Source organism: Mobula hypostoma, chromosome 11 (assembly GCF_963921235.1).
Source record: "Mobula hypostoma chromosome 11, sMobHyp1.1, whole genome shotgun sequence".
Lineage (NCBI taxonomy): Eukaryota > Metazoa > Chordata > Chondrichthyes > Myliobatiformes > Myliobatidae > Mobula > Mobula hypostoma.
Window position 1 is genome coordinate 60,784,610 of NC_086107.1, and position 25,911 is coordinate 60,810,520.

The following is a 25,911-nucleotide window of genomic DNA, read 5'->3' on the forward strand; positions in this document are numbered from 1 at the left end:
CACCTGGTGATATGTGAAGATTTGAATCTTCTTGTGACAAACGAGTTTAGTTCAGTCATCCAGATCTTTTTATAAGTATTTCAACATTTTTATATGTATATGCACATGAAAATTGGTGCTGAAATTACTGTTTGACTCTTTAAACAATAACCAGTTATTTGTGAAATTCTTGTGGTATTTTACAAAATTTTCTAAAGTATACATGTAATATGTGGTAAAGCCACATATTAACTATAATTGTGCAGCAACTATGAGAGGAAGTTTTGCATGATTTAAGTATCGCAGCAAACTAGTAGGAATATTAAGCAGTTTGATTATGCTACAGAAATCACTAAACTTGTATCAACTTGGGTTCCTGGAGAATTACTTAAGTTTGGGGATAAGGAATGGGCAAGAAGGAATCCACCTAACCCAGTTGCCCAAGCTGTTAACAAAGTGGGTTAAAGATGGGAATTTTGACTAAGCCTCCAAACATTGGTTTGGAGAACTTGATTTATCTTTAGTTCCATGCAGAGCCATAACATTTGACTTATGAAGTTGATAATATATTCACCAAATACAGAATTCATTTTTAAAGCAATAAATGGCTGGATATGGAAAGTTTGTTCAAATTATTTACATGTGCAGTAGCCGTCCTTTGTGATTAAAACTATCTGAATTTATATGGCACCATTAGGATAGTAAAGCACCTGAGGCAACTTCATAAGAACATCATCAGCCAAAGTACATTTGGACAAAAGACAACAGCTTGATGAAAAGGCATAAATATTTAATATATTAGATGAGGTAAATTGGAGAGCTTTAGACTGCAGTGTATTGGATAATAGAATTCAAACTGCAGTGAAAATCTGAAATACAGTGCTACTGGACAAAATTCAAACTTAAAGTCAAATCTATTGTGATTCAAGCTACACTACATTAAACTGTAATTTAAATAATCTGAAAGTAATGGAACATGTTCAGCAAAGGCCTAAGGATCTTTTTTTCAACATACAAATTAACCAGTTGGCATGTCTTGTGAAACATATTCTATCACAATAAGGTGTACAGAGAGGACTCATAAAAAATTAACATTTTTAATTAAACACTTGTTAAAACAATTGTTTGCAGATTATTAAGTGAACAAGAAGACAGACAGAGAGAAGATGCCTTGCATTTAGATGTCTGTGACAAGAAAAAAGGCTGCTGCAAATGAAATTGAACAAAGAAGAACCACTACTCCTAGATAAATTAGATGCTTGAATGCTTTTATGATCTCATTAGACATTTCTGAGCTACAGGACTTGCTCTCAATGTTTTACATTTTCCTTTCTCTCTAATCATTGTTTTTGTTTCTAGTGTCTCATAAATTGCTATTTCATGAAATAAAACCTGACAATAGATAAGAGATGGAGTTATAAGTAAACACTTAAGTTTAGAGCAAATGCATCTGTACATAGCCGAACTATGGCAGCATTAACAGAATGCATTGCCTGTTCTTGTAGATTATGTTTCCTGTAGCATTCACCCATTAATGAGCCAGATTCTGTACGCAGCAGATGCAATTTTGAGGTACACACTAAATGAGGATGCCAAGCAATCCTGTGGATAGGTTTGCTGAAACTTAAACTTTCTGCACAAATATATTGGTACAGGCTTCTTAAGATATCGAGATGGTTTTGCATAAGGCATGTAATGTGAGTACTGCAATCAGTACTCTGTTGGTCAAATAGAAAGTATATTTCTGAAAATAGTTTTAACGACAAAATCCATATAAAGTGAACAAAATGCAATATTTGTTCTACAAAACTATATTGAGCTCTGCTTAAAGCCTTGTAGACTCTAGAAAACCATGTCAGCTATAAGATTAACATCAAACTCTGCAATATGTTCGTCCCAACTTTAATGGTTAAGATCTGTCCACACTATAAGGGTACAGTTAAAATATCTTTGCAATTGAGATATTCATTGTACTTTACCTGGAAATTCTTTGCTATTATTTAGAATTGGCTGTGCCGAACATGAGTGAAATTGTAGGTGTGGGCAGAGTACTCAGAGGGAATTGGTATGTCCAAAGTAATCAGTTTGTTCTTTTTGAAAGATTTTAACAATTTTCAAGGTATCTCATTAATAAGTATTTAAAAGCAACAAAGTTAAAATAACTATACTATTTTAAACTGTTTTGTTACAGGGAGACTGAATATTTTTATAACATGTATTGTTTCTGGATTCTCTACCATGTATGTGAGGCATCCAAACAAATAGCCTATTGTGGACAAATGGGATTAATGTAGATGGGCAAAAAGTTTGGCAAGAGCATTGTGCTGTACAAGATATGACTATTATTTTTCTATTGCTTGGGAGGCTATTAAATCCAAGCCCATTTCCTCTACCTTCATGCTAGCAGGTTGTTTTTATTCAGTTGTTTTGAACCATGTTTAGAGTAAAATTTAAAGCAGACATTGGTTCCGCAACTGTAAAAAAAATGTTAACACAAAATACTCAGGATGTTTGAAATTATACATACAAACAGAACTTGCTGGAAATATTCAGATCAGGCAATGTTTTATAAGTGTTAAAGTTACATGTTTAAGGACCTTTCATCAGAAGTTAATTCTAAAATATGGGGGATGTTTTGTATGACTCAGTTACTGCCCAATCCAATGAATGGTTTTGAGTTTTAATCTTTTATATATGTCAATGTGTAGATGTCCAGAAGTTGTGTATAAAGTATTTATCACCCGTCAGAAATGTAATGTGAATTTGTGTTTTGACAGAAATTGAGCCATGATTACTATCCATCAAAGTATTTATTTCTGCTGACATGTATCTGGTGGACAGCCATGCATTTGTGCAACTTCAGATATATTGGCTGTAGCTGTCAGTGTATCCCCATCACTTACAAAGAACTTGCATTTATGTAGCAACTTATCAATCTTGAGGAACTCGCAAAAAAAGTTGCATTAAATGCAAAGAAAAACTTAATGTGGAATATCATAGGAAATTTTATAGGGAGATATTTTCATTTATTTTACAATTTATATTAAAATCTGAAATGGCTTGTAATATTTGAAAAAAAACATGATTTTAGGCCTATATATGTTATGAAAAAATTCATGAAATACTCTTTTGTTTCTTTCCCTCAGCTGTTAAAATTGCACAATGCATTCAATCAATTCTAGTGATCTCAGGCTAAGAGAAATGAAACAATAAATATCCTCTCCTCTTAGGTACCAAAGCTATTGACTTTAGCTGGGCCATATCCCATGCTTTTCCTTTTCATTCATTATTGATAAAGGCTATTCTTTAGATGCTTTAGAACTGGTGGTCGGTGCTTACCTGGACTGCAGCAATGATGCTGTGTAAGTTATTTAATATTACTGATTGATTTTTCAGACACTTCAGGCCTGAGGATTGAATTGCTGTTATAATACTAGAGTGACATAAAGATCAGATTAGAAAAGAAATGTAGTTAATGGCTTGGAAGTACTTGTAATGACAGCTTTGCGATGACTTCTAATGAACTAAGTTTCCAATTTCCAAATTTCTTTTAAAAACAAAGATTGAATTAATTATATAACAGACTACATGTGTCTCGGGAACTCCAATTATTAACTGCAGACACAATCATAGGAACTGCTTTTATTTTCCTCATAATTATTGACGTAGCTTAATTACTAGTAGCCTTGCTTCTGAGCCAGTAGATGAACGAATAAATCATTAACTTACGTGGATGTCAGTAATAATGCTGACAAGCATTCACGATTGTACATTTCAATAGTGGTTTTGGGGGTTGCCATGGCTGGATCAGATAATAAAATAAACTAGAAAGATTTTTATTTATAAAAATACTGTCCTTTAATATAATCAATACTGTGATTAATTTCAGATTTAGATAATTAACTTGAATTTAAATTCTCCAGTTGTTATGATGGATTTGAACTAGCATCTCCTGATCAGGTTGGGAAACCTATTTGGAAATTTAACTACAGTGCTATCAACCCCCATGGCTAAGCTACTATTCCACACTGAAGGGTTTAATCTAAGCTGGTGAAGTAGAGGGACTGTGGTACTGCAATATAGAATTAAGTAAATATTACTCCTCTGTTGAGACATATCTTCAAGATTGCTTTATAATATGAACCAGTCACTGACCAACACTTTCCTTAATCAATAACAAAAACAGATATATTGTTTCATAATGTTATTGGACATACTGTTCATTAATCTCCTTTGGTGTTTGTTTCTCGTGAGCTTCATACAGATGCATCATGGTCTAAGTAAATGCAAGTTCTTTTATTTTCAATAGTATTTGTTAGACTGGGGTACTAGTAAAGATATTGCCAATGGATTCTTGTTTATTTTAGTACAGTTTGTCTAGGAATTTGATCATGTTAAAATAGATTTATTTTAAAAATAGCAAATAAAAGGAATTACTTAAAACATTGTCTCAAAACGGCTATTTTAATCCTTGAAACTTGCCCCATGCAGATTAATTTATTGATGAGAATTTCATTTGATTTTGTCTATAGTACATTAGTAATTCATTTCTTCCTAACCCCCCATCCTCAACTTCCTTTATACAAGCTGAGTTACATTTGTGTCTGCGAAAACCAAAACATCCTAGTTACTGAAAATCAAAAAGCTGCAGATGCTGAAATCTGAAGTTAAAAATAAACACAAATAAAAATACAAATAAAAATAAGAAAATGCTGAAGGGGCTGCAAGCAGAAATGTTAACTATTTTGCTTTCTACAGCTGTTGCCTGACCTGCTGAGATTTTCCACAGCATTCTCCGTCTTTATCTCAGATACAATTTGAAATATTAAGTAACTAATCAACAGATCTCCAGTTCAAATTTATTTTTCATAGAATGGGATTTTCCAATTGCTTTTCCAGTCATCAGAGGACTGTTTTTCAGTTTTCCTCTCAAATTTTCTTTTATGAAAGCCATCAAGTATTTTTGTTCTGCCTGCAGTAATGTTGACACAATGAACAAAGCACACTGCTACTTGGACACAAGGGGAAAAATATCAAATTGAAATGACAGAGTGAGAAATTATGTAAAGCATGGCTGTGTATGAACTGCTCGTTGATATTTACCTATTCAGATTCACACTGAAAATTACTGGCCCTGTCAGTTAATTTCAATGTAATATAACAAATATTCTATTATTACCAATGATGGTTTGCATGTCTATCAACAAGTAAACTTGTATTGCAGCATGATCACTTATAGAGAACATTGACTTTATAGTCTACTAGCCCAGTCTCATTGACCTATGATGCAGATCTCCCTGTGTTGGGTCAAATTCCTAACAACATTTAAAGAGGACTTCAGGAATCAGATTCAATAAAAATATTTATTTTCACATGTTGCAGTACTTTAGTAGAGGTAACTGAGAAAAGAACGTGTAAAGGACTTCAAGCAACAGAAATTTAAATTCAGTATGGAAACAACTTAAACGATAATGCATACAAATGATTGCAAGGTACTGGAAATGCAGTTCATGTATCTGGATCTCTAGGTTTATACAATGCCCTCTTTCTTTTAGCCTTGGGGACTCAAAATTGCCAGTACTCTCAGTCCAGAGCTGGAGCAACCTCAATTGTGTTGATTCTGAGAATAGTCTGAGGTTGCACATTTACTGCAAAAAAAAAGCAACAAATGAAAAATTAGATTTAAATGAAACGTTATACAGAGAATTTAAAAAAAAATGAAGTTGAAAAAAAATCTGGATAGAATCTGGAAAGATTCTATTGCTACTCAATAGCAATGTGAATTACGGTATCGGTATTAAGACTTTGGTTTAGCAAGTTCATAACATAAAAGAAAAATACTTCACTGACGCAATCACGAAGACTGACACATAGATTTAAAATGGATTATAAATGATGTTTCGGATTGTTATACCAGAACATTGCTAAGTGCTGACGTGGGCTGCCTCATTTGCTGAGGAGTTGCAAATGGAATAGAACAATGTGCAATCATCAGTGAACACCTCCACACGTCCTTGATAAAGCAACTAGTAAACTAATAATGATTGGGACTAAGTTTTAGGACATTGTTTTCAGCCACCTGCAGCTGAGATCTCTGCAATCCAATGATCTTAAATAATCTTCCTTTGTGCTATTTTTCCTTTGAGTTCAGTTTTACCAAAGCTCCTTGATGCCACACTTGGTCAAATGCCCAGTTATCATCAGTAACTGTGACCTCACCTACGGATTTCAGATTGTTTTGACCATGCTTAAACCAAGGTTATGACAAAGTATGGAGCTGAGTCGTTAAAGTGTGTGCATAGGTATATAAAATTATGAGGGCTATAGATAGGGCAAATGCAAGCAGGCTTTTTCTAGTGAGGTTGAATGAGACTAGAACTAAGGTCATGGGTTAAGGGTGGAAGTTGAATTTTTAAGGGGAACATGAGGGAGAACTTTTTCACTCAGAGGGTGAAGAGAATGTGGAATGAACTGTTAGCGGAAGTGGTGAATGTGGGTTTGATTTCATCAATTAAGAGAAGCTAGGATAAGTATCTGGATGGGAGGGGCATGGAGAGTTATGATGCAGGTGCAAGCCGGGGAACTAGGCAGAATGGTAGTTTGGCACAGACTAGATGGGCTGAAGGGCCTGTTTCTGAGCTGTAGCTCTCTATGACTCTATTATCGTGTACAGATAACTGCAAAAACAAACTCTGTGGGAGGCTACTTTGTGAAACACACACAGCAGGTCAGGTAGCATCTATGCAAACAAATAAACAGTCAACATTTTGGGCCGAGACTCTTCTTCAGGACTGTAAAGGAAAGGGGAAGACACCAGAATAAAAGATGGAGGGAGGGGAAGGAAGATTAGCTAGGTGATAGGTGAAGCCATGTGGGTAGGAAAGGTAAAGGGCCGGAGAAGAAGGCGTCTGATAGGAGAGGAGAGTGTGAAGGCCTTTGTGGAATTATCAGAATTTTCATACTTTCAAATTCAGAAGTGATACAAGCAGAAAATCTGAATTGGACACTAACATTTGCTGTTTAACTTAGAAAGAACACCAAATTTAGTTACAATGCATAACTAAATAGCCTGTTCACATTGCTAAAATGCTGATGATCTAACTTACTTTTTGTCCTCCGGTAACGCTTCCTACGTTTAAATCTGAAGTGTATTCTAGGCCAAGATTCTGTCTTCTCAATGACTGTCGCTTCCACTCGTACAAGGTCTCGCCTGTGAACAACAACTTGCTTTTATATAATACGTCCAATATACCAAAACATCATCTAGGCCTTTATAACTATGAAACAGACACCCCATTTTGGTTCTCAACATGCCATTAAATTAAAAAAAAATCACATCATATATTGTATTGGTATGACTTCAATAAATTACTTTTAAAGCACATTGACACTAATTGTCAGCGATCTCGACTCAATGATTAATTTGAAAGCAACCATGCATAGGAAGCCTCCATCAGTCACGCTTGATAATTAAACATGAAGTGATTTAAAATTCAAGACTTCAGATATTTGCTATCCGTCATAAATTTATGGGTGCAAATCTCATTACCAATGCATAAAAATTCTCCATTGATTTGTGTTATAAACTGAAGATATTCTCCTGTCATTAAGATAATGGCTAATGCAAACTACCATATTCCATGAACCAGAAAATAGTAAAAAAAAAAGTCATCTCCACTGCAAAGATTACACAAGCTGCTCTCAAGTAAATCACCAAGTACATGAAAAGATAGTTCTGATTGAAGAACAAGTAATCATCATGTCCATCTGCAAAACAGTACAGATTGACCACCACAAATTCAAAATGATTGGGACTATGTAGTGCTGGATTAATGATTTTGCTGAATCACAGGTGGTTAGGTTAGGATGAAATAAACAAACAAACATTGTAATCCACCCTTGTTTGTTGATATGGTAAATTACTGGAAACTGCTTCATACCTTTGAAAGCTCTGAGATGTAAACTTTTGCTGAACACTAACATCTTACACCTGTGGGTTTCTGCAGCATTAGAGCAGTGAAGAGTGATACGATCTTTTGATGCTTTATAACCTGTTGGTGATTCTACATTCCCTGTAGTCAGTGTTCACGCTGGAGTACAACAGCAATATAAGGTAGTTTTGTTTGCTTTGTAGGCCTGCATGGGACTTAAATGTTCATCAGAAACTAACTTAACAAACTCAGCATCTCCTTTGCTGACAATTTTTCACCATACTGCACAAAGTTTTATGCCCTATCACTGCTTGAAACGCTGAAGCCACCCTTCAGTGTAATCACACTCATAATCCAGTCCTAATTCTTCATGAAATAATCTTGCTTGTTCCTTCACCATCTCCCCTGACTGTTCTCCAGCTTCACTGACGTGGAGTTTAAACCACTTTATGAGAACTACATCTAGTTGTGAACATTTTCCACCTTTCATTGTTTTTTTACGCACATCTGTTTTTTGATTCATTGTCAACAAAGAACTTGAGCAACTTTTCTTTTTGTTCTTTATATCATAAACTGTGGAAGAGCCAATGTCATACGAGTTGCATATGCTTTTCGCAGACACACCACTGTCGAGATTTTTCAGAACTTCCAGCTTATCATGTATAGATAACACATGGTGCTTGCACTTTACACTACGAGAAGCACGTCCTTTATTCAATGAAGACACGACGAACCTTATAAGGAATGGTTATAAAAATAAATGCAGAATAACACAGAAGAACAACTTGCTTCTTTTAAAGTTTGTGCTAACAGCTGATTCTGCTAATGGCGCTATGAAAACACCGGCAATGGTTTGGTGCTATGACAAAGGAAATTTGAAATTAAGGTGGTGAAAATTATGTTCAAACCAGCGGTGGAACCGGATAACTGATTGCTGGATTCGAGGTAGTCAAGCTGTATATCAATTGTGGAATGAGAAAAGCAACTACAATTTGATTACTTTTTAAATGCAATTACAGTGCAAGTGAAATTGTCACAATAAAGCTTATTTTATAATTCAATCTTGCTGGTATATTTCAAAAGCTATTGCATATGCATAGCATAAATAAGATTAACTTTGGACAACTAGGCTATCTCACTGATTTATAAACTAAACCTTACCCAAGAAGTGGTCTTCCGATAAGTGTGAAATTATCCCCGCCAACTAACAGAACCTGTGCAAAGAAAATGATAAGTTGGTGTATTATTTTCACGTTTAAAAAAAAATCTTGCACTTTGTTCATACTCAATTCATTATTGCAGTGCACTGAGGTAGCACAAGTTAAAAGAATAACAGAATGCAGAATAAAATGTTACAGTTACAGAGAAAGTGCAGTGTAGACAAAGGATAAGGTGAAGGTCATAACGAGATAGATTGAGATATCAGGAGTTTATCTCATTGTACAGGGGAACTGTCTTATAGCTGAAATAGGAGTTGTCATGGAACCTTAGTAGCATGTGCTTTCAGGCTTTTGTATCTTTAGGGCAATGGGGAAGAGAAGAGAGAAGAGAGAAGAGAGAGAGAGAGAGAGAGAGAGAGAGAGACGGACGAAGGGAGGGAGGGAGGAATGTGCAGGGTGGTTGGGGTCTTTGATTATGCTACAGCTGCTTTACTGAGGCAGAGAGAAGTGAGACAGAGTCCACGTAAGGATGGCTGATTTCTGTGACATGCTCAGCTGTGTCCACAACTCCCTGCAGTTTCTTGTGGTCACGGTCAGAGCAGCTGCCATACCAAGCCACGGTGCATCTGAATAGGATGATACATTGACTGAAATTGGTGGAGGGGGGAGGGGGGGTCAAAGGAGACATGTCACATCTCTTTTGTCTTCTGAGGAAGTACAGACACTGGTGAGGTTTCTTAGATATAGTGGTGATCGGACCAGAGCATGCTAGTGGTGACATTGACTCCTAGGAACTTGAAGCTCTCAACTGTCCTGCCTCAGCACAGTCGATGTTAACAGGAGAATGTGTACCGCTCCCATGCCTTGCCCCCTTCCTGAAATCAATATATAGTTGTTTGGATTTGCTGAGGTTAGGGTAAAGGCTGTTGTCATGACAGCATGACAACTTGTCCAACAGATCTAAGATTCCTGTGCAAATGAGAGTGGGGGCTGCAGGAAGGATGAGCAATCTAACCATGATACTTTGGTTTGGGAGCCATTCAATTGGCGAGAGAAGAAATGTATTTCTAATTGAAGACAATATATTTAGCGAAATAGAACAATTCTATGTTGCTACAACTGAGACTCCCAAAGACTGTCTTGCCAGCCTGGTGCCTAGGCTTCGGATTGGAATTTGGAGGAGGAGGAAGATCCAGTTGTTGTGGTTCATGTGGGTACCAATGAAATAGATATGACAAGGAAAGAGAGTATTTGAGCAAAATCTGCAAGAACGATCATGGCTTGAAGATCCACCAAGCGAGGATGAAGTGTTTGGCGGGAGCAGGAGCAGCACAACGCGCAGGTGTCCGACCTGGTGAGACGAAGGAGGGGCCAGGCTCGGAGTCACCCCATAGTGCCCGGAACCTCCAAGTGTTGCAAACTAATCCCTCAAACATGAAGTCTAACAGGAGGTGGATCAAGTGGCCTGCAGCTAACATGACTTCACTGTGGAAGCAGTTTGATGAAGATGTTAACCAAATTCTGGAGGCAATGGCGAAGGGAGGGGTTGATAGGAAGCTGCAAGCCATGACAACAATTATTGTCAGTATCGCAGCTGAACGGTTCGGAGAAGAGGAGAAGGAAGGCTCCAAAACATCTTACTCGAAGAACCAAAGAGCATTGAGGATCTACAACATCAGGCAGGAGATGAAAGCGCTGAAGTCCCAATACAAGGAGCGCATTGGCTTGGCCCAGCTGATGTGCATACTACGAAAGAAGATTAGGGTCCTCCGCCGGGCAGAGTGGTATCGGAGGCATCGTCATGAAAGGGCCCGAAAACGTGCTGCCTTTATCGTCAACCCCTTCAAGTTCACCAAGGAGTTGCTGGGGGAGAAGCGCAGTGGGAAACTGGCCTGTTCGCAGGAAGACATAGACCAACATCTGAAGAAGATATATAATGATCCTGAAAGAGTGCAGGAGTTGGGAGAGTGTGACATCCTAATAGACCCACCTGAACCAGACGTGCAGTTCGACGTGTCAGAGCTGCAACTAAAGGAAGTCAGAGAGGTCGTCCGCAAAGCAAGGACAAGCTCGGCTCCAGGACCAAGCAGCACCTCGTACAAAGTGTACAAGAATTGCCCCAAACTCCTGCTGTGTCTGTGGAAGATCCTGAAAACCTTTTGGAGAAGGAGGAAAATCCCAGAACAGTGGAGAGTGGCTGAAGGGGTGTGGATCCCGAAGGAGGAAACTGCCACCCAGATAGATCAGTTTCGCATCATCTCTCTGCTGTGTGTTGAGGCGAAGATCTTCTTCAGTGCAGTTTCTAACCGGCTGTGCACCTACTTAGCAAAGAACACCTATATTGATACATCAGTCCAGAAGGGTGGCATTTCAGGGATGCTGGGCTGTCTGGAGCACATCGGTGTGGTGACACAGCTCATCAGGGAGGCCAGAGAGAACAAGGGCAACCTGTCAGTGTTGTGGCTCGACCTGGCAAATGCATATGGCTCCATTCTGCACAAGCTGGCGCAGCTCACACTGACCAAATGTCATGTCCCCAGCAGAATCAGAGAACTTATCGCTGATTATTACAGCAACTTCAGGATGAGGGTCTCTTCAGGAGCAATTACATCAACCTGGCACAAGGTGGAGGTCGGCATCATCACAGGGTGCGCTATCTCAGTGACACTGTTCTCCCTAGCCATGAACCTGCTCACTAAATCTGCCGAACCAGAGTGCAGAGGGCCCAGAATGAATTCTGCTCAACGGCAACCACTTATCAGGGCATTCATGGATGACCTCACAGTCACCACAGAATCAGTCCCAGGCTACCGGAGGATTCTAGAAGGGCTCGAAAAGCTGGTGGAGTGGGCCCGGATGCATTTCAAACCTGCCAAATCAAGATCGATGGTGCTGAGGAAAGGGAAGGTGGAGAACAAGTTCCGGTTCAGCATCGCAGGCACAGCCATCCCAACCATCACAGAAAAGCCAGTCAAGAGATTAGGCAAAGTTTTTGACAGCTCTTTAAGTGACACAACATCCATTCAAGCAACCCGCACTGAGTTGGATGGCTGACTGAAATCTGTGGACAAGTCTGGCCTACCTGGGAAGTTTAAAGCCTGGGTGCATCAGCATGGCATTCTTCCCAGAATCCTGTGGCCCCTCCTCGTCTATGCAGTTCCGATCTTGACAGTCGAAACCTTAGAGAGGAGTGTTAGCAAGCACCTCAGGAGATGGCTGGGGCTGCCAAAGAGCCTGAGCAGCATCGCACTCTATGGACACCACAACAAACTGCAACTGCCGTTCAAATCCTTGGAGGAAGAATTCAAGGTAACAAGAGCCAGAGAAGTGCTACAGTATAGGGATTCAAGTGACCCGAAGGTGGCTAGAGCAGGGATCCAAGTAAGTACTGGCAGGAAGTGGAGGGCAGAGGAAGCTGTTCAGGAGGCAGAGGCGAGGCTGCATCAGAGGATGCTGGTGGGAGTGGTCACACAAGGCCGAGCTGGGCTAGGATCCTTTCCAACTCCCCAAATGGACACCAGAGGGAAGGAAAGGCGTTGTCTAGTTCGGGAGGAGGTGAGAGCAATAGTGGAGGAGATGAGAGCCTGCAAGGCGGTGGGAATGAAGCAACAGGGAGCTTGGACAAGATGGGAGAATGTGGTTGAGAGGAAAGTGACCTGGGCTGATCTTTGGAAAGCCGAACCACAGCACATCCAATTTCTCATCCAGGCAGTGTACGATGTGCTTCCAAGCCCATCAAACCTGCACACATGGGGCAAGGCAGAGTCATCTGCGTGCCCACTGTGCTCCAAGCGAGGAGCCCTGGAGCGCATCCTCAGGGGCTGTGCAAGGGCACTTGGTGAGGGACGGTACAGGTGGAGGCATGATCAGGTCCTGAAGACCATCGCCGAAACCATCAGCGCAGGAATTGAGTGGGCGAAGCGGTCCCGACCCTCCAAGCAGACCATTGCCTTTGTCAGAGCTGGGGAGTAGCCAATACCTGCCAAAAGAACATCTGCAGGCATTCTGACCTCTGCAAGGGACTGGCAGCTGTTGGTGGACCTCAAAGGGCAGCTGAAGTTCCCCAACCATATTGCAGCCACCACCCTGCGACCAGACATTGTCCTAGTGTCTGAGTTGACTAAGAAAGTGGTGCTGCTGGAGCTGACAGTCCCATGGGAAGATAGCTTGGAAGAGGCCTTTGAAAGGAAGTTCTCCAAGTACGCAGGACTGGTCAGCAACTGTCAGCAGGCTGGATGGAGAGCGAGGTGTCTCCCAGTGGAGGTTGGTTGTAGGGGATTCGTAGCCCATTTTTTAGTGAGAGCCTTCAGCATTTTGGGCATCGAGGGACAGAGGAAGAGGAGAGCCATCCGCAGTACCACTGATGCGGCAGAGAGGGCCTCAAGATGGCTGTGGCTCAAAAGAGGGGAGCCATGGAGTCATAAGTAGCTAGCCATCTGGACACAAGCTGGGGTCTGATCAGCCCCGGCTGGGTCACCTGGAGGAGGGTGTATGATGTTGAAAGACCCGAAACACCTGATGATTCCAGGAACATCACTGAAGATGTGTCCAGAAGCATCAATAGATGTATGTACACAGCGAGCAGCTAGGAACTAACTATGAAGGCAGAACCAAAAAGGTAATTTCTGGATTGCTACTTGAGTCATGGGCAAATTGGCACAGGGTCAATTAGATCAGAGATTTAAATTTCTGGCTCAAAGATTGACGTGGGAGAAGCGTTCGAATATGTGGGACACTGGCATGACTATTGGGGGAGGGAGCTGTTCTGATGAGACAGGATCCACCTGAACCATACATCTACCAGGGCTCTGGCAAATCACATAATGAAGTGTTGTGCACAGGGCTTAAATTAAATAGTAGGAGGGTTCACTAGATCAGAAAAGTGTGGATAGAGGGACAGAGAGTGCAGGAGAGGTGACGGAAATCTCCAGAATAAAAATTAAGACAAAATTTAGAAAGGGATAACTATTTAGCTTTAGGCAACATGGATGCAAATTTGAGAAGCAGGATGGTGAATATAGGATTGAACAGGCTATAACTGAATGTACACAGTATATAAAACAATGTGGATAATATAGTGTAGAAAGATTGACAGATATGATGTTGTGGGTAATACTGAATCACTGCTGAAAGAAGATCACAGCTGAACGTCCAAGGACACACGTCGTAACAAAAGGACAGGTAGCTGGGCAAAAGGGCAGTGTGGCTCTGTTGGTAAAAACTGAAATCAAATCCTTAGCAAGAAGTAACAAAGGATCAGAGAATGTAGAATCATTTAGGCCGAGTTAAGAAACAACAAGGGTAAAAAAATTCCTGATGGCAGTTATCTGCAGGCCTCCAAATAATAGCTAGGATGTGGGGTACAAATTACAACAGGAAAAAGAAATGACAAGTAAGAAAGGCGGTTTTGAGGGACTTCATTATTCAGGTAGTCTGGCAAAATCAGGTTGGCTATGGATTCCAACTTACTGGATTTGTAGAATGCCTATGAGGTGGCTTTTTACAGCAGCTTGTGGTTGAACCCATTTGTGTAAAAGCAGTTTTTATGTTGGGAAATAAGTCAGACTTCACGAAGGATCTGAAGATAAAAGAACCTTTAGGTGCCATTGATCATATGACAGAATTCACACCGAGTTTGAGAGGAGGAAGCTAAAATTGCACGTGTCAGTATAAAATGCAATAAAGGTAACTGCAGAGGTATGAGAGAAGCAGGCCGAAGGAAGGCCTGGGAAAGGCGACCCTAGCAGAGATGATGTTAGGGTGATGTAGAAAGAGTAAAAGCAAGTCAAGAATGGTCATCAAACAGGCAGACACCCCACCCTGCAAAAACTCATTTCAGGGAGGTAGCACCCCCATATTCCCACCCCATCAACCTCCAAACGTGCATGTAATACTTTGTTTAGTGATTTTGTCTAATCTGTAAACTAAGTTGGGTATATGCAGCAAATGTGACATTAAAATATGTACTTATATTATATTATCATGTTTATTATTCTATTACAACTTTAAGCAAGTCTACAGGGAGTTTGGCCTCATCGCGTAGGACATCAATAGCGTAGCTCCTTAGCAGCCAGCCAGCTAGTTCAAATCAGGGGTCCCCAACCTGTTTTGCATGGCGGACCGGTTTAATATTGACAATATTCTTGCAGACCGGCTGACCCGGTGGGGGGGAAGGGGGGGGGGTGTTAAACGTGACCGGAATATAGGTGATAAGTCACTTGTAAGTGGCTAATACACTCAATTTTGTTTCTAAAGGGGGTTTATCTAACGAATTTAATATTAAACACACAGCGCATATTTTCCTCGCATGAATGTAGTGATAAGTCAATTATAACAGTGGTCCCAAACCTCCGGGCCGCGAAGCCAGAACGGTACAGCAGTGGCCAGAACGCACCTAGCACATCTTTAAGAAAAAAGCTGAAATAAACAAGCTAATTAATTAGGTGCTGCCCGGCACGTAAACGTCGGCCCAGATCAGAGGCGACGCAATCGGCAATCGCTCTGATCTGGGCTGACATTTACGTGCCGGACGGCACCTAATTAATTAGCTTGTTTATTTCGGCTTTTTTCGTAAAGATGTGCTGGGTGCATTCCGGCCACCACTGTATTCTTCGCAGCCTGGAAGTTCGGGACCACTGAATTATAAGTCACTTATACGTCAATAGCATCATAACATTATAAGTAACTTTTACATATTAAACACATAGCGCATATTTTCCTCGTATGAACATATAAAATCATTGCAACACACCAATATTGCTGCATCAGTGGGAAAACTGGGCTTGTTTTCCTGCAACAACACGGTCCTATCGAGGGGCGATGGGAGACAGTGATACTCGAAGGGGGTTCCTTATGTCCAGTCTATTCCGCAATTTAGTTTTCGTTGCATTCGTTGCAGAAAACGCCGCTTCGCAGAGATATGTTGGAAATGGAAGCAACGTTTTCAGTGCTTTCGTGGCTATCTCAGGACATTCAACCTTGACTTTGATCCAGAATGCCGGCAGAGATGTTATGTCAAACATACTTTTCAGCCCACCATCATTTGCAAGCTCGAGGAGTTGATCTTTTTCCCGCGCTGACATGGATGATTCACCGGGGACATTCGCAAATGGGCCACCGACCCCACTCCTTTACACGTCTTGGGTCACTGATGACCTCGCGTGCGTTAAAATTCAACAGTGCATAACAAGGAATGAGGAAAGGTGCAGCTGACTCATATCGTTTCATATCGCTAAATCATATCGTTTCCTCGTGGCCCGGTGGTTGGGGACCACTCTTAGCACGAAGAGAGACCAATCAGGATGCTCGCTCTCCCTCTCCCTCTCCCTCTCAAAAAAATCTATTTCCGGGATATTGTATATAATTTCCGGGCATCGGGGAGCCACTATCGATATGCGGGAGACTCCCGGAACTTCCGGGAGAGGTGGGATGTCTGGACAGGTGAAAAACAATGCTGGAGAATGAGTAATGGGGAACAAAAAAATGATGGCTGAATGACATAAGCAGTTTGCATCATTCTTTTGTGTGGAAGACATGAGCAATCTGCCAGAAGTTCCAGAGAGTTAGGAGGGAGAAATGAGCGTAATCACTATTATTAAATAAGTACTTGGGAAGCTGAAAGATCTGCAGATAGGTAAGTCACCTGGATCACACTGAAGGTTCTGAGAGAGCTGCAGAGATTATGGAGACAGTAGTAGTGATCTTTCAAAAATCACCAGAGTCAGGAACCTGACTTCGTGGTTGGTAAAATTTTAAAGACCATTGTAAAGATGAAATTTCAGGATACTTGGTAAAATAGGCTAAAGTCAACATTGTTTTCCTTAATGGGAGACCTTGCCTGACAAATTAGTTTTAATATTTTGAGGATAAAACAAGCAGGATAGACAAAGATGAGACAAAAGATGTTAAACATAAAATATTCTGCAGATGCTGGAAATCCAGAGCAACACACACAAAATGCATGAGGAACTCAGCAGGTCTACAATTTGAACAGATACAAATAAACTGTCTTGGTAGAAAGAATAAAGGTGTAAACTATTTTCCAAATGAGAAGAGAATTCAGAAATCGGAATTACAAAGGGACTTGGGGGTCCTAGTGCAGGATTCCCAAAAGATTAATTTGCAGGTTGAGTCAATAGGAAAGGTGAATGCAATGTTAGCATTCTTTTCTCGACAACTAGAATAGAAAAAGGAAGGGTGTAATCCTGAGGCTTTATAAGACATTGGTCAGATTACATTTGGAGTATTCTGAGCAGTTTTGGGCCCAGATGTGTTGGCTTTGGAGAAGGCCCAGTGGTGTTTTATAAGAATGACTCCAGGGATGAAAGGGTTAACACACGAGGAATGCTTGATGGCTCTGGGTCTGGAGTGTAGAAGTATGTGGGGGTATCTCATTGAAACTCTGCATAGTATTATGGGCAGAGGATATTTCCAGTAGTGGGAGAGTCTGGGACCAGAAGATACAGCCTCAGGATTAAGGACACCCCTTCAAAACAGAGATGAGGAAAAAATGTCTTCAGTCAGAAAGCGCTGAATCTGTGGAATTCATTGCTACAGATAGCTACGGAGAAGGTATTTAGTATATTTAAAGCAGAGGTTGATAGGTTCTCGATTAGTAGGAGCGTCAAAGGTTATGGGGAGAAGGCAGGAGAATAGGGCTGACAGGGTAAAGTAAACAGTGATGTAGCAGGGAAACAGGATCTTCAGCCTAACTGGTCCATGCCAACCATAGCATCCTCCCTGCCCGTCACAGTCGTCCGTGTTTGACCAATAACCCGCCAAGCCCATCCCTTCAATGTACCTTTCCAAGTACCTTTCAAATGTTGCAAATGTACCAACCTTGACCACTTCCTCCAGCAGTTCATTCCAAGTACTCACTACCCTCTGTGTAAAGAAGTTATCTCTCAGGTCTCTTAAATCTTTCCCCTTATCTTGTATCTGTGCCTTCTAGTTTTGGACTCCCCGACCCTGGGGAATAGATTATGACTGTCCATATTATCCATGTTCTTCTTGATTTTATAAATTTCCATGAGGTCACTTCTCATTCTCCTATGCTCCAGAGAATAAAGATCCAGCATAGCCAACCTCTCCCTATACCTCAGGCCTTCTAATTAGCCATGATTGAAAGAAGGAGCAAACCAAATGGGTTGAATGGGATAATTCCCCTCCTATGTTTTATAGTCTTATGTGACTAGTTATCTGTCTCCTTCCTGTAATATGAATCAATGTTATTTTGAGATCTGGCTCACCTGTAAATTTGTCACGCAGAATCTGGCCATGCAGTCGTGAATGTATATGGAGTAGAGTAGGGAGCTAAGGACGTAGTCATGTGGAGCACCATTGTTGAGAATTATCGTGGTGGAAGTGTCACTGCCTATCCTATCTGGCTGTAGTCTGTTGGTCAGGAAGTCAAGAATCCATTTGCTAATGAAGACATTGAGTGCCAGGTCTAGGAGTTTGGAGATGAGTTTACTTGGAAAGTACTGAAGGCAGAACTGTAGTCAATAAACAATAATCTAACATAGATGTCTTTACTGTCCAGATGCTCCAGAGATGAGTTGGGCCAGTGAGATGATGTGTGCCATAGACCTGTTTCAGTTGTAGACAAAGGGTTAATGCTGGGAGCTGAAGTTAACATATGCCATGAACATTCTCTTGAAGTGCTTCATGATGCTGAATCTCCAAGCCACCATGCAGTAGTGATTTAGACATATTACCTTGGTTTTCTCAGTTATCAGAATGATAGTCATCTTGTTAAAGTAGGTGGGAACCTCAGGTTGAAGCAGGGAGAGAAAAACATGTCTGCAAATATCCCCGCTTAGATCTCTGATGGATCAAAGGACACAGTCAGAGACACCATCAGGCCCTGTTTTCTGTGGGTCCAATCTCCAAAGAGCAAAAAAACACATCACCAGGGCTATGTCAGCATTTCTCAGGATGTATTTGTTTCTCACATGTTAAATATCAAAGCCCCTATCTAAAATGGTAATATTGATGGACCACAAACTCCGCCATGGATGGGCAAGCCCAGCTGCAAGAGGAGGGTTAGGCATGAGACCAGCAACTCCATTCCGTAAAAACCCAGTGCTACAGAAACACTAACAGGAGCTCCAAAGACCTCATCCCTGGGAGGAGGACACACCAAGCAAATGGGCTACTAGAGACCACATTAAAGACTGGCCCAGGACAGAGGACTCTGGTGATCTACTGTCAGTGGCCTATGCCCCATTAGGGGTCATGGGCTTACAAAAAGGTCTCTTACCTTTTCTAGTCTGATCCTGTCTCCACAGTCCGCTTCAATATGATTTTCTATCAGAATTAAGTCTTCATTGGTTACTTTCCATTGTCTACTTGCAAAGTGTACAACTGCAAACAGTCTGCCATACGCTCCTGTGGCGATCAATGCCTTTACATTTTGTACAACCTCTGCAAACAAAATACATCTAATTGACTCAACTGGCCTCTTGGCACCAGACTGGATAGGACTTTCAAAAATCTTGTTTAACAACAGTCACACCAGATCTACAATAGCATAATGGTCAAAATCAGTTTTATTTTTTGTTATTCAATAGGAATACATTTAAAATTATAATTTAGTCTAGCTCTGACAAAAACATACAGTACAGAATTTAAACCTTAAGTTCTTCATGGAAATGATGACCAGATTCCAGAATCATAGAAATTTGATTTAATGAAATCATGCTGGTAAGATCATTCAGGGTATGAAAGGTTACGGGAAGAAGGCTGGAGAATGGGGTTAGGAGGGAAAGTGGATCAGCCATGTTGAAATGCTGGAGCAGACTCTATGAGCCAAATGGTCTAATTCTCATCCTATGTCTTAAGTTCAAGCCAATGTATGTATCTCAAATCTTACCCAAGTGATGTTTTGCTTCTTCCACGGGATCGGGTAACTTAATCTCAGGCCATGGTGGTTTTGATAACGATGTTACTGCTTCTTTTCTGTCAAATTTGATTCAAAGTGAAATAATATTAAATCACATTCTTTGTTATAATCACACATAAAATTTTGGTTGGGTACTGAAACTGTATTCCGAAGCTTTTAAAATGACTTTCAAATTGACAAATACATTTAAAGCCATTTTTCAATTAAAAATATTGTGCAGTTAAATCCATAAGGATAATAATTCCAATTTCACAAATGACCTCCTTAGATTCACTATTTAAATAATGCTGTTCCATAAATTTTATCTTGAAGATGTCATATTGACAAAAAAAAAGAACAGTACAACACAAGAGCAGGCCCTTTGGTCCATGATATTGTGCCAAACTAATTAAATGATAGACAAAAATAATCCCTTTTATACAATATTAAAAAATTGCTCAAAATAAATACTAAAAGTTAGAGTCCAATAGATTTCTGTCTGACTCCAGAAATACCTCTGCATCCAAATAGATTCTTTCAATCTTTTTCATTCATTCCCTCTACTTGTTAGTTTTCATTTACATAAGGGAAATTTATTTCTCTCTTTTGAAAAATGGCACTGGGTTTGAGATTTTTGGATCAGTTACAACCTAACTCCTGTTGTCCTGTGAAAAATGTTCTGAAACTAAACAATTAACAAAAAGTACATAGGAGAATGGTGAAACTTGTGACAAATGACAACCATAACCACAGAGGCCTTGGCTTTTGAATATGTATGCATTGTATTACTGTCATGTGAGGTTACATCCTGTTCACGTCTAGCAGGGATCACATAAAGTAATGTCTGTCAATCTTAATACTTCCAGAATGCTGGGCAGGAAAACTGAAGATGCCAGTAAGCATGTAAAAATCCCTAAAAATTCTAAATATGTTTTTTTGTGCAGCTGCTTTGAAAATGAGAGGGCCCATGTTAGTATATTTCAGAGCAGGAGTTCCCTAGGGGGGAATAGCTAAGGGACTGCTGGCTTAACTTAAGAAATGAATTACTTATTCTAAGCACTTGATCCTCAGTATCTTGTAATTGATTACAATGATCATGTTATCACCTCATCTCCTACTAACACACCGTTATTTTAGACTTCGTTCAAAGCATGTTATAGTTGTTGAAAGGCAATGTGACACTTCTGCATTTGGCATATCATGAGAAATCTGGACTGAAGAAATAGTGCTATTTCCAGGCCTACCTGCTGCGCATTATTACCGTTCACTACTGTAGCAGTGTTAGCTAGTACGATTCCTATACGCTAAGCACACAATGACAGTTCCTGTGAATTAGACTCCAGGCTACCTGTACATTTGAAGATAACAACACCTCTCACTCACTGTCAGTAAGACCAAGGAACTGGTTATAGACTTCAGGAGAGGGAAACCAGAGGTCCATGAGCCAGTCCTCATCGGAGGATCAGAGATGGAGAAATTCCTGCATGTTACTTTCTCAGAGTATCTGTCCAGGACTCAGCACAAAGTGCAATTACGAAGAAAGCATGACAGCATTTCTGTTTCCTTAGGAGGCTGGAGATTCCGCATGACATCTAAAACGCTGACAAACTTCCACAGATGTGTAGTAGAGAGTGTAATCACTGGCTGTATCAGGGCCAAGTATGGAAACACCAATGCCTTTGAATGGAAAATCCTATGAAAGGTAGTGGATTTGGCCCAGTCCATCATGGGTGAAGCCCTCCCAACCATTGTGCACATCTACATGAAATGTTGTCATTGTAAAGCAGCATCCATCAGATTCCCACCACCCAGGGCATGCTCTCTCCTCGCTGCTGCCATTAGGAAAAAGGTACAAGAGCCTCAGCACTCGCACCATCAGTTTCAAGAACAGTCACTACCCCTTTAACCATCAGGCTCTTGAATAAAACGGGATAACTACATTCACTTGCCCAGTCATTGAAATGTTCCCACAACCAGGTCCTGACGAAGGGTCTCGGCCTGAAACGTCGACTGCGCCTCTTCCTACAGATGCTGCTTGGCCTGCTGCGTTCACCAGCAACTTTGATGTGTGTTGCCACAACCAATGATCTCACTTTTAAGAACTCTTTATCTTATGTTATCTTTATTTAATGCTATTTATTTATATTTGCATATGCACAGTTTGTTGTCTTCTGCATGCTGGTTGATTTTTCATTGATCCCGTAATAGTTACTATTCTATAGATTTGCTGTGTATCCCCACCAGAAAATGAACCTCAGGATTGTATATGATAACATATATGTAGTTTAATAATAAAATTTACATTGAACTTTGAACACTCTTGATAAAAGTAAAAAATTTTTGTCACTTATTCTTTGTCACTTTGTGAAAAGTCTGAAAATATGTTTGCCAAGACTTCACAACAAAACAGAGATGGCTTGCGTGCTTCATACAACTTTTCATTGCTCATTGCCAAATCTGGAAAGCCTCATACAATTGGAGAACTGATTCTGCCAGCAGGAAGGGAGGTTCAGAGGACGGTTTTGAATAAATCATGAGACCAAGTAGTTAAAGTAATTTCACCCAGTGACAAATACAAATAGATTCAATGTTCAAAGACGAATAGATGTAATGTCTGAGAATGTGGAAGACACACTGTGCAACATAGGTAGGACAACAGAATTTGATCTGCAGTTGGATAAATCAACGTTGTCAGGCAATGAATCTTTGCTTCTTGGTTATATTTGCTTCATAAAAGATGAAAGTATGGTTCAAGAGTTGTAATTTGCAAGGGGACTAGAAACAGATACAAAGGGAGAGTCAATATTTCGGGTCGTTAAGCAATTTTTCAAAGAGAAGGACATTTTGCTCACCAATCCTCTTGCTTGTGGAACAGATGGAGTACTACCAATGACAGGACACCACCATGGGGTTATTACTTTCTTGAAAAAAGCTGTTCCAAACATATTTACCATTCACAGTGAAATTCACGGACAACATTTTGTTGCAAAAACCCTAAGTCACTGGCTGGACAAATTATTAAATACTGCTAACACAGTGATAAAGAAAATTAAGCTCCATGCTTTTAATTCTTGGCTACTTTGAGAGCTTTGTATTGAGAATGATAAACAGTTTGAATGTTTGCTGTTCCAACAGAAATCAGATGGCTTTCAAAAGGAAACTGCCTGAGATGGTTTTATGTGCTCTTTGAAACTGTGGTAACATTTTTTCATGATTCGAATGTTTTATTCAGTAATCAACTCAAGAATCTTAGACATGATATTGCTTATTTGTCAGAATTATTTGCAAAGTTTAGTAAAATCAATCTTCAATTGCAAGGAAATGATGTGAATCTTAGCAAAGTCAAAACAGTCGTCTCCACATTTTTGTCCAAGTTAACCCTATTTAAATCTAACATTGACTGTCACGACCTTTTCCAATTTCTGAGTCCCTCTGAGTTGCAAGAGAAAGATACAATACCAGATGATGATCTTCAAGTATACTGTGCCCACCTGGGTAAGCTGCATAAAGAGATGTCAGAGAGATTTCACGATCTTCTCTCGATCCAAATTCCATATTGGGTAATAAATCCATTCTTGAACAATTGTAATGAGGATTTAAAAGGAAGGATGGAGGAAGGACTGATCTGGCTACAAATGACTTTTAGCAGAAGCTGAGGCTAAAAAAATCATATCAAGACTTTTGGTTGCATAAAGAAATTTCTGAATGCTATCCTGCGCTCTGGAAAAAGGTCAAGATGTTCTCTATTGCCTTTTCAACATCATATTTAGTGGAACACAGTTTCAGTGCAGTCTCCCAAATTCTTTCACAGCAATGAAAGAGACTGCAAATTACTGAACTTGGGGACTCCATCTGAGTTGAGAAGCTGAGATCATTGCACCAAGCCCATCCATCTCATTAAAAGGAGAAAAAGCAATGAAGTAGTGAATAGTTGGACTACTAATCTACACTCTACAATTGCTGATGGAAATTGTTCTTACTGTAATTAAATAATTTACTTGTAGCTTTAAATTGAAATAATTTTTGCAATTATTTGTCACTGCTTTGAATTTGCAATTCCTATTTTCTTTCATTGTGAATCGTAGATCAACTTTCTTTAGTTTTTATGTAATGGCCAGAAAGGCGGTGGGGGGATGTGGTTTGAAAGCCAAGAGGGCGGTAACCCAAAAAAATTTGGGAACCACTGTTTTAGAGGTTATCATTAGAGGACTCTGAGTGGTGCAAATTCTTAAGAAATTATGAACTTGCAACACCAATACTGCATGTTCCTCAAACTTGAATGCTGGAAAAATGCCTCATAGCTCTCCAGTAAATGTTAGGACATAATCTTTCTGAATTTGGGCCTTGCTACATAGATTTTTTGTAAAATTGAAAAGCAATCTAAAGCTAGTGGAGAAGGTTTCTCCTGCTATTGCCTGTGTTATATGATTGCACGTGCTTAAGTATTGATGACATTTGACAACTTTATGTTAATCCCTAATTACCTTGGTTGCAGTGCCTTATTTTGAGAACTCTGATATCTTGCTGTGAATGCCAGAGAAGACACTATGAAAAGACAACATTATTTAATACATATCACACACGTCACAAAAAATACTTCTTGTAAACATTTTGAATAAACCATGATTATTCCATGTACTTCACTGTCAAAATCTCTATGACAAGGCATTGCAAGGTCCTAGGTCTTACTTCCTGGAAAAAAAAAGTAAAAATTTGCTTTGTTCATCTCTCTCTTCATTCAGTGTTAAAGTCAGAAAGATGACCCTCATTCTACAGTATGGAACAGGTTACTTTACATCAACAAATATGGGCTTAGTACTGACACAATTCAAAACAAATTTCAGGGTTCTAAACATGTGACATATATGTACTTCAAGAATTCTGTACATTAAAATCCATGATTGTGTGTATAAGGCAAGCTGTTATACAGTTTACAAACAATATGAAATCATTGGCTTTCTGGCAAAATAGCATACAAAAGGAATTTAAAACATGCCGATTCTTAATAAAAACATACATCAGGTCTCAGCAGCACAACTATATTAAAGAATACAAAAACAACTTTTAAAATTTGTGGATAATTACAATTTTGCTTGGGGGGTGATGGAGTTCAGCAAACTTTTTAAAATTGAGTTCCGAAACAAATTAGAAGACAATTTTAGTAAATGTCTAGAATGGGACACATTTGACAGGTGAGGCTCAATACAAAGAAATCTATGGGAATACAGTCTGGTAGAAAGACCAAACTCATTCTTGTAAGGTAGTAATCTAGGCTGGGTAGAAAAAATAAATTTCAAAGTACAATTTCGCAAATTGCTATAGATTATGTCACAGTTAAGCACAGCCACAAGGGAAATCTACACTCAATCTTTATAACTTTGGATAGACTAAGGCACACTTCAACACTTTCCCTCACCCCACCCCCGCCCCTCAGCTCCAATACCCTCATTCCACCAAAATCCATCACCTGCTAGTTGACAGCTCCACCTCTCCACCTAGCACTGCGGCCCTATCACCATCCACAACCGACCAGTCACTCCACTTCTGCCCCAGCTGTTGCTTTCTGTCCCTCACTCTCCATGCCGCGAGTTTTTCCATCAGTCCCTCCACCCCTGACCCTATCTGCCAGCTCAACTCCCTATCATCCCCCTCCAGTCCTTGCATGTCACCATCAACACATCCCATTAACCTTCCCTCATCTCACATCCAGTTACCGCCTCCACCTCTAGACCCTCGGAATCCTCCATCATCTCCCCCTAACCCATCACCTCTCCATGAACTTGTCCCGACCCCTCCTCAGGACATACTGCCCTTACCAGCAGTCCGGATCCGACACCAATTCCAGTTACCAACCAGCCTCATACAATTCGCGGCCGCCATCTCCGCGGCGGAAAACGTCACTGGTCCGCCTGGAAATAGATTCCGCGGCTTCGTCGGAACGGTGGTTGAGGACTGGAGA

General features: G+C 40.2%; 2 protein-coding genes across 4 annotated transcripts in view; one reads left to right on the forward strand and one right to left on the reverse strand.

The window, feature by feature from the left end:
• Window positions 1–1,213, forward strand: part of cracr2b (calcium release activated channel regulator 2B) — a 173,274-nt gene extending 172,061 nt beyond the window's left edge. For all 3 annotated transcript variants that reach the window (XM_063062163.1, XM_063062165.1, XM_063062164.1), the window contains one exon: window positions 1,111–1,213. In XM_063062163.1, coding sequence (XP_062918233.1) covers window positions 1,111–1,195 — 85 coding nt within the window. In that variant the 3' untranslated portion in view covers window positions 1,196–1,213. The remainder of the gene's footprint in view (window positions 1–1,110) is intronic.
• Window positions 755–25,851, reverse strand: mrpl21 (mitochondrial ribosomal protein L21). The gene is made up of 7 exons (XM_063062167.1): window positions 25,769–25,851; window positions 24,437–24,497; window positions 19,944–20,029; window positions 19,332–19,495; window positions 9,072–9,124; window positions 7,086–7,189; window positions 755–5,627 (listed from the first exon to the last, which is right to left on the reverse strand). Exons 1-7 carry the CDS (start codon window positions 25,830–25,832, stop codon window positions 5,563–5,565), a joined length of 597 nt encoding a protein of 198 aa, XP_062918237.1. The 5' UTR covers window positions 25,833–25,851; the 3' UTR covers window positions 755–5,562.
• Window positions 25,852–25,911: the final 60 nt, after the last annotated feature.

Bases quoted from the DNA above. Each gene is read 5' to 3' on its own strand.
- mrpl21 (XM_063062167.1), bottom strand. From the start codon at position 25,832: ATGGCGGCCGCGAATTGTATGAGGCTGGTTGGTAACTGGAATTGGTGT. The intron at 19,496-19,943 runs GTAAGATTTGAG...TTTTGTTTGCAG, and splicing joins AGAAGCAAAACATCACTTGG to AGGTTGTACAAAATGTAAAG. The intron at 9,125-19,331 runs GTAAGAGACCTT...TTCTTTGCACAG, and splicing joins ACAGGATCAGACTAGAAAAG to GTTCTGTTAGTTGGCGGGGA.